The following is a 13,631-nucleotide window of genomic DNA, read 5'->3' on the forward strand; positions in this document are numbered from 1 at the left end:
CCATTATACATTTTTTTAAAGTCCTTATTATTTGCATCTCATCTGAAGAGAATGAAGCTTAAAATACATATGTACAACTCACAGATATCTTTATTTTAAATTTTTGTTTAAAATGATGTATTTTTAGCCACACTTCTTTCTCAACTTAGAAGAACTACTGAATAGATGAAGCTCAGCTCCTCTTTTTGTCATTCTGCTGTATGGGACATGACTGTGTCTCACTTCGTTACAGCTCAGCAATCATCAGTGTCTCACTTTGCCCAACTTTTAAAATACATGCTATATAGTGCATGCGCATATATTTCTGCAGACACCTATGCTACAAGTCTAAGCAACTTTGGCACAAGACTTCATGACACCAACACCCCGAATAATAAGAGAACACAACATCCAGTTAATGATGTGTGGTTTGAAGCAGTTTTGGTACATGCACACAGAAAAATGTTTGTTCTTTAGTTGGTGATGTGAGGATTAAATGGTGGTCACGATTTCTATGGTCACAACGTCACACAAGGCAAATAATCGTAAGTATTTTCAGGATAAGGTCGAGGATCAATACATTTGAGCTGCAGACCTTTGGGAATTATTGATTCTTCCTGGAGGGGGAGAAGAACGAATTCTAAACTGGTTCTAATAATCAATACGTCCCATTGCCTGGAAGTGCCATAGGTATTAAAGGCACTGCGCTGGTTTGAATCATATTTATCTAATAGATTACAATTTGTTCATGTAAATGGGGAATCTTCTTCACAGACTAAGGTTAATTATGGAGTTCCACAAGGTTCTGTGCTAGGACCAATTTTATTCACTTTATACATGCTTCCCTTAGGCAGTATTATTAGACGGCATTGCTTAAATTTTCATTGTTACGCAGATGATACCCAGCTTTATCTATCCATGAAGCCAGAGGACACACACCAATTAGCTAAACTGCAGGATTGTCTTACAGACAAAGACATGGATGACCTCTAATTTCCTGCTTTTAAACTCATAAAACTGAAGTTATTGTACTTGGCCCCACAAATCTTAGAAACATGGTGTCTAACCAGATCCTTACTCTGGATGGCATTACCCTGACCTCTAGTAATACTGTGAGAAATCTTGGAGTCATTTTTGATCAGGATATGTCATTCAAAGCGCATATTAAACAAATATGTAGGACTGCTTTTTTGCATTTACGCAATATCTCTAAAATTAGAAAGGTCTTGTCTCAGAGTGATGCTGAAAAACTAATTCATGCATTTATTTCCTCTAGGCTGGACTATTGTAATTCATTATTATCAGGTTGTCCTAAAAGTTCCCTGAAAAGCCTTCAGTTAATTCAAAATGCTGCAGCTAGAGTACTAACGGGGACTAGAAGGAGAGAGCATATCTCACCCATATTGGCCTCTCTTCATTGGCTTCCTGTTAATTCTAGAATAGAATTTAAAATTCTTCTTCTTACTTATAAGGTTTTGAATAATCAGGTCCCATCTTATCTTAGGGACCTCATAGTACCATATCACCCCAATAGAGCGCTTCGCTCTCAGACTGCAGGCTTACTTGTAGTTCCTAGGGTTTGTAAGAGTAGAATGGGAGGCAGAGCCTTCAGCTTTCAGGCTCCTCTCCTGTGGAACCAGCTCCCAATTCAGATCAGGGAGACAGACACCCTCTCTATTTTTAAGATTAGGCTTAAAACTTTCCTTTTTGCTAAAGCTTATAGTTAGGGCTGGATCAGGTGACCCTGAACCATCCCTTAGTTATGCTGCTATAGACTTAGACTGCTGGGGGGTTCCCATGATGCACTGAGTGTTTCTTTCTCTTTTTGCTCTGTATGCACCACTCTGCATTTAATCATTAGTGATTGATCTCTGCTCCCCTCCACAGCATGTCTTTTTCCTGGTTCTCTCCCTCAGCCCCAACCAGTCCCAGCAGAAGACTGCCCCTCCCTGAGCCTGGTTCTGCTGGAGGTTTCTTCCTGTTAAAAGGGAGTTTTTCCTTCCCACTGTCGCCAAGTGCTTGCTCACAGGGGGTCGTTTTGACCATTGGGGTTTTTACGTAATTATTGTATGGCCTTGCCTTACAATATAAAGCGCCTTGGGGCAACTGTTTGTTGTGATTTGGCGCTATATAAATAAAATTGATTGATTGAAATAAATTGATTGAAGTGCACACACTGCTTACAGCCATAGAAAATATCAATCATATAAAGTGGATTAGCAGTACATGTATGTTTTAATCTGGCAAATACCATAAAGATATTTTAGCAATGGTAACTCATTATAGCAGCCAAACCAAAGATTAACTACCTTTTTTTTGGTAAAGATTCAGGTCAATGTCTACTGGAGGATGATATTTAACCACCTCAGATTTGCCTAAACTTTTTTTTTTTGCAGACAACTTTTTGGTAGGTCCCTAAACAAAATCTCTCCCTCTCTCTTTGGGTCAATTTCTATAAACTCAATTGAAATGTCTCAATGAGGCAGTGACTGTCCTGCTTCATTTTGATAGATGTCAATCTGAGATGAGAAGAGTTACAGTAATTTTCAAAATATCGGAAGGCAGTTTAAGTCAGTACCTATAGGAGTTAATGCCAAACACTACTTTTTCCTGAGGTGATCCTTTTATTTTAAGTATTTCTTGACTGTGCCCTCAACATCCCAAGATAGTTTATGGATGTAATGAAAACATTTGCAAGGCCAATACTAGGACACTTGAAATGAATGTGGACTCGGGATGCTGTATCAACAGATGTTCAACATTAATTGACTCTGACTGGGAACAAGAGCAAATAACTCAATTGGGGCAATCCTAGTAAAAACACAGTACAGCAACATTCCTGATAATTGAGAAATACTTGGATTAAATAGAAAATTAAATAATGCAACTCTTCACATTAAGTCCATACACCATCTAAACATCTAAAAATTTCTTGTATGTGGTAAAACCTTCAATTGTGAAAGCATACATTTACCTTTTTTTCCTGCCTCATCAGCAGTTGAAATATTTAAACAAAAATTGGGCATAACATAAGTTGTTATTCACGGTGACATAACATATCTTAACTACACAAATTGTAAATTAAACAAATAATGAGCACTCAAACTGCAAACAGAAAGGTACTTAAATCCACTTAAATTCCTCTGGAGCTGTCCAGTAGCCCCAAAAATACGCTCATGTAACCATGCAGTTATCAGTATATGATGTCTGGACGATTTTGGTGTACGTTGCAGAAAAATTATTTTTGAAAAAAGAAAAAGCATATTCATGCAAGGTACAATGACAAATGTGTCACAAAGTGCACTGTATACAAACATTGTCTTAACTCCAAATAAACCACACTTTTTCAAAGGAGTTGGAAACTTACAGTTCGTCTCGTTGCCGTTGTGACAGCACCATGGTGGCAGAGCTGTTTGGACAGGGCCAGGAGGGGTTTGGTCTGTAAAAGATGAATCGTGTGCAGCTGCTGCTGCGCTCTCCTCAGTTGGGAGATGAGCTGTGTTGAGCCAAACAACACAGGCAAAAATTAGCTGTGTACTCCAATAACAGGCATTCGGGTTTGTCCAGACAAAGTGAGAGAGAAGGGAGCACAGGAATTTGCTCCCCAACTGGCTTGCTCCAGGGACAAAAGACTTGGAGAGCCTGCAGACTAGTCACCAGCTGAGTCTACACTGCATCTGCAGAGGAAAGGGAAATCAGCATTAGGTATGCATGACAATAACATGAATTGGGTGGGGAAAGTGTATAGGTCAAAAGATTACTGCATCAATCTTTGCACCACAAAGATATAATGGCTTTAGAAAATTAATTACACATGCATACATATACATACACATGCATATACGCATGCATGCATACATTCGAGGTCTATCAATAAAGTAAAGGTCCTTTTTATTTTTTCAAAAACTATATGTATTTCATTCATATGTTTTTTTACGTCAGACATGCTTGAACCCTCGTGCGCATGCGTGAGTTTTTCCACGCCTGTAGGTGACGTCATTCGCCTGTGAGCACTCCTTGTGGGCGGAGTCGTCCAGCCCCTCGCCGGAATTCCTTTGTCTAAGAAGTTGCTGAGAGACTGGCGCTTTGTTTGATCAAAATGTTTTCAAAACTTGTGAGGCACATCGAAGTGGACACGGTTCAAAAAATTAAGCTGGTTTTCTGTGAAAATTTTAACGGCTGATGAGAGATTTTGAAGTGATACTGTCGCTTGAAGGACTTCCCATGGAGCGGGACGTCGCGCAGCGCTCCCAGGCACCATCGTCAGCCTGTTTCAAGCTGAAAACCTCCACATTTCAGGCTCTATTGATCCAGGATGTTGTGAGAGAACAGAAGTTTCAGAAGAAGTTGGTTTCAGCATTTTATCCGGATATTCCACTGTTAAAGGAGATTTTTTTAATGAAAGACGTGTGGACGGATTGCAGCGTCGGCTCGCAGCCGCCGCGACGCTCCGCCACAGGAAAAACACCTCCGTGTTGATAACCATTTATAAAATTCAGGCGGCTTTTGATGGCTTTCAGTGGAGTGAGTATCTGAGAAATTGTTTAACAGCTGGACATGTTCCAACTTGTCCTTAGGGCTTCCAACAGAGGTGTTTTTCCAGTGGCGGCGCATCGCGGCGGCTGCGAGCCGACGCTGCAATCCGTCCACACGTCTTTCATTAAAAAAAATCTCCTTTAACAGTGGAATATCCGGATAAAATGCTGAAACCAACTTCTTCTGAAACGTCTCTGTTCTCTCACGACGTCCTGGATCAATAGAGCCTGAAATGTGGAGGTTTTAAGCTTGAAACAGGCTGATGACGCTGCCTGAGAGCGCTGCACAACGTCTTGCACCGTGAAAAGTCCTTAAAGCGACAGAATCACCTCAAAATCTCTCATCAGCTGTTAAAATTTTCACTGAAAACCATCTTAATTTTTCGAACCATGTCCACTTCGATGTGTCTCACAGGTTTAGAAAAAATTTTGATCAAACAAAGCGCCAGTCTCTCAGCAACTTCTCAGACAAAGGAATTCCGACGACTCCTCCCACAAGGAGTGCTCACAGGCGAATGACGTCACCGACAGGCATGGAAAAACTCACGCATGCGCACGAGGGTTCAAGCATGTCTGACGTAAAAACATATGAATGAAATCCATATAGTTTTTGAAAAAAATAAAAAGGACCTATACTTTACGGACAGACCTCGTATACACACACACACACACACACACACACACACACACACACACACACACACACACACACACATATATATATACATATACGAGGTCTATTAGAAAAGTATCCGACCTTATTTTTTTCAAAAACCATATGGATTTGAATCATGTGTGATTACATCAGACATGCTTGAATCCTCGTGGGCATGCGAGAGTTTTTTCACGCCTGTCGGTTACGTCATTCGCCTGTGGGCAGTCTTTGAGTGAGGAGTCGTCCACCCGCTCGTCGACTTTTTTCATTGTTTAGGAATGGCTCAGAGACTGTTGCTTTGTTTGATAAAAATTTTTTCAAAACTGTAAGGCACAACTGAGTGGACACCATTCAATAAATTCAGCTGGTTTTCAGTAAAAATTTTAACGGCTGATGAGAGATTTTGGTCTGGTAGTGTTGCTTTAAGGACGGTCCACGGCGCTTGACGGCGATCTGCGCTTCGAGGCGGCAGCGTCTCGCCGTTTCAAGTTGAAAACTTCCACATTTCAGGCTCTGTTGACGCAGTTAGTCGTCAGAGAACAGAGAACTTTCAGAAGAAGTCGGCATGAGGAGTTTATTCGGACATTCCATTGTTAACGGTCATTTTGTAATGAAAGAATGTGCGGGCAGAGTCGCATGTCGGGCTGGACCCGACCGCGGGGGGTCGCGGCAGATTAAACACCTCCGTTGGAAATCTTAACGGGCAAGTTGGAACATGCCCAAGCTGTTAAACAATTTCTCAGTTACTCACTTGTTGAAAGCCATTAAAAGCCGCATGAATTCTACAAATGGTTTTCAACACGGAGGTGTTTTTCCTGTTGCGGCGCACACAGATTTGCCGAGTCGTCACGGAAACGACTCGGCGAATTTGCGCGTACGTCTTTCATTAAAAAATGTCCTTAAACAGTGGAATGTCCGCATAAAGTCCTCATGCCGGCCTCTTCTGAATCTTCTCTGTTCTCTCACGATGTCCTGGGTGAATTAAACCTTAAATTAGGATGTTTTCAGCTCGAAACAGGCCGACGACAGCGCCTGGAAGCGCTGCAGGACGTCCTGCTCCGTGGGAAGTCCTTACACCGACAGAAACACCCCATAATCTCTCATCAGCCGTTAAACTTTTCACAGAAAACCAGCTTCATTTCTCGAATAGTGTCCACTCGGATATTCCTCACAGGTCCAGAAAAAATTTTGATAAAGCAACGCGCGCTGTCTCGAGCAGCGTGTGAAACAAAGGAATTCAGCCGAGAGGGCGGGACCACATCTCACTCAAGGCCTGCCCACAGGGAAATGGCGTCACCGACACGCGTGAAAAAACTCACGCATGCGCACGAGGGTTCAAGCATGATTGGTGTAATCGTATGTCATTCAAATCCATATAGTTAAAAAAAAAATAAAAGGGTCGGTTTATTATCCAAGAGACCTCGTATATATATATACACATACATACATACATATATATATACACATACATACATACATATATATATACACATACATACATACATATATATACACATACATACATACATACATACATACATACATACATACATATATTTTTTTTTTTTTTTTTTTTTTTAAAGCACTGTTTGACCATGTAAGCACAATGACTCGAACGAACAAAAACTGAGTGATGAGATTTCCTGGTGGTGGACTGATTTGAGAAACATCAACATAAATGGACATCACAGACAAGTCGTACAGATACACTCTTGAAATGTGATATGCTGCAGTTGATTGCTTAATGTTTACCTTAAAATGCAAAATGAATCTCATTCATATGAGCATCTAGTACATAAGCCGAGTTCTCCCTAAGAGGTGGAATAATGCACAGTGTGTCATGTTACAGTGTCAGTGCCATCATGCCGATTTTCAAATTTAGAGTGTTCCCTTTGTTTTTCCTGAGTAAGTTTTCTTGAATTTATAAAAATTCATCAGATTGCACCTGCATGGAGTCATTTTCAGAGGTGTCATTGTTTTCCTGTGAATTCTTGCAACGCGCCATCATCTCGTGATGCAAGGCTCAACAGTGGCACTTGTCCACTCAACACTGCAGACTGAAATGCAGTAAAATAAATAAATACATACATACATACATGTATTTGTGAAATCAACAAGGCTGGACACAATATATTATATGTATTATGTCCCCCCCCAGGAAGCACAATTCCGAGTTTGGGAGCAGTTTGTGTCATCTCCAGACGTGGGCTGATAACCGGTTTCACGGTATACCGCGGTATGAAACGCCATGGTATCAAAACCACTAAGATTTTCAGTAATACCGTCCCTGCGGTATGAGCAGGTTATGAGAATTCCTGACAGGCAGAGCGGAGGCAGCCGCTGCCGCCCTTCCCCTTGGCACTCACCTTTGTCTCTGTTTACAAACAGGCAGCTAACGTTAGCTAGCTCGGCATCATGGCTGAAGGAGGTGAAGCCTGCACTGAACTTTTCCTTCCATCTACGAGGTCTGTCCATAAAGTGTCGTACCTTTTTATTTTATTTTTTTAAACCATATGGATTTGATTCATATGTTTTCACGTCAGACAAGCTTGAACCCTCGTGCGCATGCGTGAGTTTTTCCACGCCTGTCACTGACGTCATTCGCCTGTGAGCACGCCTTGTGGAAGGAGTGGTCCCGCCCCGTCGTCGGATTTTCATTGTCTGGAAATGGCAGAATGATTTGGGTTTTTTTTTTCATCAGAATTTTTTCAGAAGCTGTTAGAGACTGGCACCTGGAAACCATTTGAAAAATTTACCTGGCTTTCGGTGAAAATTTTACGGGCTTCACAGAGAATAAGGTCTGTTAGTACAGCTTTAAGGACCCCTTTAAGGACGCTCAGCGCGCCGCGCTCCGACGACGCGGCACAAGCCACCGGACCATTTCTAAACGGATGGCTCTGTGGATACGAGACCGTCGTGTGCTCTTTCTTGCGTCACGACCGATTCGCTTTGGAAGCGAGACAAAGGAACACCTCCGTTTCGGCGTGTCAGAGGACAAGTTGGGATATGTCTATCTCGGCTTTCAATGCTTACCAGTCCAGTAAGTATCAGTGAAATTGCGGAGAGCTGGACATGTCCAAACTTGTCCTCTGACACGCCGAAACGGAGGTGTTCCTTTGTCTCGCGCCCAAAGCGAATCGGTCATGACGTGCGAAGCCTCCACGTGGCTTTCCATGACAAAATCTCTTGTTAAAAGTGAAATCTGCCAGAAAATGGCTGATGTCCAGCTCTTGTGATAACCAGAGAAAGAGCACACGACGGTCTTGTATCCACAGAGCCATCCATTTAGAAATTGTCCGGTGGCTTGTGCCGCGTCATGGCAGCTCGGAGCGTCCTTAAAGCTGTACTAACAGACCTTATTCTCTGTGAAGCCCGTAAAATTTTCACCGAAAGCCAGATAAATTTTTCGAATGGTTTCCAGGTGCCAGTCTCTAACAGCTTTTGAAAAAATTCTGATGGAGAAAAACCACAAATCATTCCGCCATTTCCAGACAATGAAAATCCAACGAGGGGGCGGGACCCTCCTTCCACAAATCGTGCTCACAGGCGAATGACGTCACCGACAGGCGTGGAAAAACTCACGAATGCGCACAAGGGTTCAAGCTTGTCTGACGTGAAAACATATGAATCAGATCCATATAGTTTATAAAAAATAAAAAAGGTACGATACTTTATGGACAGACCTCGTAAAAGGACTAAGTTGGCTTTTTCGTTTTTTTTTTTTTTCTGCGGAATAGCCCTTTAAGCCAAAAATGGTGGCAACAAAGCACCGTAGCTATGGCCTGTCTCGGACCCGGAGTGATTCAAGATACCTGCAAAGGATTACAGGGAAGGAGTAAACTTTATCCCATCTTTGTAACCACTGAAAAGTACAAGCGATGGACTCGAATCATGCTTGTGGTCAACAAAATTTCTCCTACAAACATGTCAAGAAGGACAAATACATCTATTCCAAGCACTCTGTTGGTGAAGCTGGGCCAAGTATTGAGCATCCGGAGTTCCGGACATTATTCCAGCCACGTTTCTCCGAGCAAGTCAGTCATGTTTTCCACGGGGCAGATGCTACATGTCTACGAAGTCTGTTAGAAAACTATCCGACCTTTTTATTTAAAAAAAAACTATATGGATTTGAATCATGTGCGCTTGCATCAGCCAAGCTTGAACCTTCGTGCGCATGCGTGAGTTTTTCACGCCTGTCGGTTGCATCATTCGCCTGTGGGCAGGCTTTGAGTGAGCACTGGTCCACCCCCCTCGTCGGATTTTCATTGTCAGGGAAATGGCTGAGCAATTGGAGCAATGCTGAATCAAATTTTTGGAGAAACTGTGAGACAGCCAGGTGGAAACCATTCGGAAGATTCAGACGGCTTTCGGTGAGGATACTCTGGGTGTCACACAGATTATGGACCATTATAACTGGATTAAAGACGGCCCACAGCGGAGGAGGGCGCACCGCGCTCCGAGCGGCCATCGACAGGCTGAAACTACCAGATCATTTCCAAAGTGAAGGCTGTGTTGATCCGGGACGTCATCTGACTACCAGAGAAATTGCAGAGGAGGTGTACATCAGCACTTTTGCGGCACATTCCACTGTTACAGGAGATTTTGTAATGAAAGACGTGTGGAGGAATTTGCGCGTCGGGACGGAGCCGCAATGGCGCACAACAAAAAGCACGTCCGTGTTGGAAACCATTCGGACGATTCAGACAGCTTTCGGTGGCTTTTCAGTCGAGTGAGTATCCGAGAAATTGTGTAACAGCTGGGCGTGTCACAACTTGTCCTGTGAGACTTCCGTCTGTGTGACGCCCAGCGTATCCTCACCGAAAGCTGTCTGAATCTTCCGAATGGTTTCCACCTGGCTGTCTCTCACAGTTTCTGGAAAAATTTGATTCAGCGCTGCTCCAATCGCTCAGCCATTTCCCTGACAATGAAAATCTGACAAGGGGGGTGGACCAGTGCTCACTCAAAGCCAGCCCACAGGTGAATGACGCAACCGACAGGCGTGCAAAAAACACACGCATGAGCACGAAGGTTCAAGCTTGGCTGATGCAAGCGCACATGATTCAAATCCATATAGTTTTAAAAAAAAAATAAAAAGGTCGGATAGTTTTCTAACAGACCTCGTAAAAGTGTGACTATTATTTTGGTATTTTCTCTAAAGTTATCAGTGGTATAATGCTCGTAGCGGTAGACATCACGTCAATTAGTGCACCTGAATCATGCATGTTTCATATGCACATAGTAGGGGTGCAACAGTTCTAGGTTTAAAACCGAACCGTACAGTTCGCTATGCACGGTTCAATACGCCCTTATGAACCGCAATTTTTCGGTCTTGCCACACCGCACACACGTCGTGACGTCAGACGCTTCGCTTTGGAAGCACGGGGGGGGGGGGGGGGGGGGGGAGATTGTTACGTCACACTCTGGCTGTTTCCACAACCCGAAAAAAGTTGAGCGATCGTAATCTTGAATTTGCGTCGCCTGAACCACAGAAAAGCTTTAAAAAAAACAGCAGTAGAACAATTCTCCCATCACCCTGCTGGGAGAAACTTTTTTCAGCTACTTTTCAAAGTGACGCCGACCGAGGGAGGACTGACAACTTGGTGGAATATTGATCGAACCGCGACAGCGGCCCGACCCAAATGGAGAATCCGGAGTTCGGGCATCATCCCTGGGCAGACCGAGGCAGGCAGCCGGGGTGATGGAGCAGACCCACTCAGTCCGAAATCTCCCACTTTTTGGATATATGCAAAGTCCCAGTTTGCCCAACGGAGTTTAGTTCTGCGGCTTTATCGAGGTGAGAATAATAAAGAAATAAAATGGGACATTTACTGCACTGCTGTGAAGGTTTAATAACGTTAGCTTAGCCTTTTAGCACAGTTGATCTGAGTGAACACTTTAATTTGTAAATGGTTCAGTTTTTTTATTTTTACCAAATGAAGCTACAGCTTCATTTGGTAAAAATAAGAGACCACAAAAGCTCAACTTTACATAACGTTTTTCTGTTTTTTGTTTTTTTTTTTACGTTTAAGTTATATAGTACATGTTTTGTTATGTACAACAGTCATAGCCTACTTGAATGTTATACCAGTGTAAGAGTAGTCAAGGCTGACAGGAAATTTCACACTTGAAATATTATGTTTATGTTTTGTCACGCATCGAACAGATTAGTTTGTGGATGCAAAACAACTTCCTCCAATTAAACTCAGATAAAACTGAAACCATTGTCTTTGGCCCACAAACAACAAGAAAGAGTCAGTCACCTCGAGTCTCTCTCTCTAAAGCCTAAAGATCAGGTTCGAAACCTTGGAGTAATCATGGACTCAGACCTGACTTTAAACGGTCACATCAAATCAATAACATCAGCAGCTTTTTACCATCTAAAAAATATTGCTAAGATTAAAAATATAGTGTCGAAACCGGACTTAGAGAAGCTGATCCATGCTTTTATCTCCAGCAGATTGGATTATTGTAACGGTCTACTCACTGGCCTCTCTAAACGAGCTGTCAAACAGCTACGGAACATCTAAAATGCTGCAGCTCGAGTCCTAACAAGAACCAGGAAATATGACCACATTAGTCCAGTGCTTAGATCTCTGCACTGGCTTCCAGTCACTCAGAGAATAGACTTTAAAACAGCTTTGCTTGTGTACAAGTCTTTTCATGGTTTAGCACCAAAGTACATCTCTGATATGTTAGAGCCATATGAACCATCGCGGGTCCTGAGATCCTCTGGGACTGGTCTTCTACTGGTCCCCAGAGTCAGGACTAAACACGGAGAAGCAATGTCTCAGTTTCATGCAGCTAAAATCTGGAATAAACTCCCTGAAATGGTGAGACTGGCTTCATCTGTGACAATGTTCAAATCCAGGCTGAAAACTGTTCTTTTCAGCTTGGCGTACGAGAATTGAGAGTCATCTATTTGCCGTCTTCTTTTTAAATGTAGTTTTAAAATGATATTTATGTTTTTATGATTTTGTGTCTTTTGTGATTTTATCTGTATCTTGTAATTTTTATGAAGCTGTGAAGCACTTTGAATTGCCTTGTGTATGAATTGTGCTCTATAAATAAACTTGCCTTGCCTATGTTTAACTTACACTTTATACAGTACATGTTTTACCACAGTCATAGCTTACTGGAATTTGATACAAAAAGTTGTATTTATTTTTGCCTATGAGCAAAATAAAGGGAGTTAAAATAGAATTTGTTTTTTGTTTTTTAAAGGAAAAATGCATACCAAAACTGTGACCCAAAAACTTAGGTACAAACCGAACCATGGGCTAACTGAACCGTTGCACCCCTAGCAAATAGTCATAATGTTGTTAAAGCACATTTTAAAGCTACACATAACTGTGAAACAGTGGTATTTTTGCCCACGGTTATCATACCGTCCAAATCTCCCATGCCTAGTCATCTCTGTGTCTCACAGCGCAGTGGTGACATGAATTTTACAAACATAGCATTTACGCTTTGTGAAGTCTGTGTGCACCCTCCTGCTGTTAGCACAGGTCAAACAGCAGCAGCTAAAACAGGACAAGACCCACGGCAAGATTAAAAAACAGGTCTCTGCCCATCAATGTGGAGGTCTTCTTGGGTCTATAACTTCCTGCATATCTGCTCTAAAATTTCCCGTATATCTATATTGTCAAGTGTCGGTAGCATGACCCAAGAAGAGGGTCACCCCTTTGAGTTTGGTCTTCTTGAGGTTTCTTCGTCAAATCAGAGGGAGTCTTTCCTTACCACTGTTGCCTGTGTGCTTGTGCTAGGGGTATAGACCTTAATTGTGTGAAGCACCTTGAGGCAACTTTGTTGTGATTTGGCACTATATAAATGAAATAAATTAAATAAGTTTGGAAATCAGCCAATTCACACTTGTACAACTCCTTTCTAAACTCGTGTGTATATTTTGGTTTCTAAAAAACAGAAAGCCAGTCCGAACATAAGCTGAGGTTATCGGGATCAAGTCCTAAATAGCCTGAACTTCAATGCCTGACAATTAAAATGCAGTGCACCACAACAGAAAGTGATGGAGAACACACACAGAGCTGCCTAATGCAATGCATGTTAATCACTGGATATTCTAAGAGGAGTAACAGACATATTAATTTGAATTCTGAGTGAACACAAACTTCATGAAACTCTTATTAGTTTAAGATTAGGCTTAAAACTTTCCTTTTTGCTAAAGCTTATAGTTAGTTAGGGCCTGGTTCTGCTGGAGGTTTCTTCCTGTTAAAAGGGAGTTTTTCCTTCCCACTGTCGCCAAGTGCTTGCTCACAGGGGGTCGTTTTGACCGTTGGGGTTTTTACGTAATTATTGTATGGCCTTGCCTTACAATATAAAGCGCCTTGGGGCAACTGTTTGTTGTGATTTGGCGCTATATAAATAAAATTGATTGAATTGATTGACTATTGTAGAGAGAATGCAAATAATCACATGTCAAGATTGTATTACAGATATGAAACCAA

The 13,631-nt window shown here is 42.1% G+C and overlaps 1 protein-coding gene across 1 annotated transcript in view; it reads right to left on the minus strand.

Annotated features, from left to right (window-relative positions):
• The window catches only part of LOC117509606 (lissencephaly-1 homolog A), a 98,607-nt gene that overhangs the window by 60,137 nt on the left and 24,839 nt on the right, over nt 1–13,631 (minus strand). Inside the window, exons 2-3 of the mRNA XM_034169348.1 lie at nt 12,656–12,662; nt 3,347–3,656 (exon numbers count right to left, since the gene is read on the minus strand). Of these exons, the coding sequence (XP_034025239.1) occupies nt 3,347–3,378 (32 nt within the window). The 5' untranslated portion in view covers nt 3,379–3,656; nt 12,656–12,662. The remainder of the gene's footprint in view (nt 1–3,346; nt 3,657–12,655; nt 12,663–13,631) is intronic.

Source organism: Thalassophryne amazonica, chromosome 4 (genome assembly GCF_902500255.1).
Source record: "Thalassophryne amazonica chromosome 4, fThaAma1.1, whole genome shotgun sequence".
In the NCBI taxonomy this organism is placed as follows: domain Eukaryota; kingdom Metazoa; phylum Chordata; class Actinopteri; order Batrachoidiformes; family Batrachoididae; genus Thalassophryne; species Thalassophryne amazonica.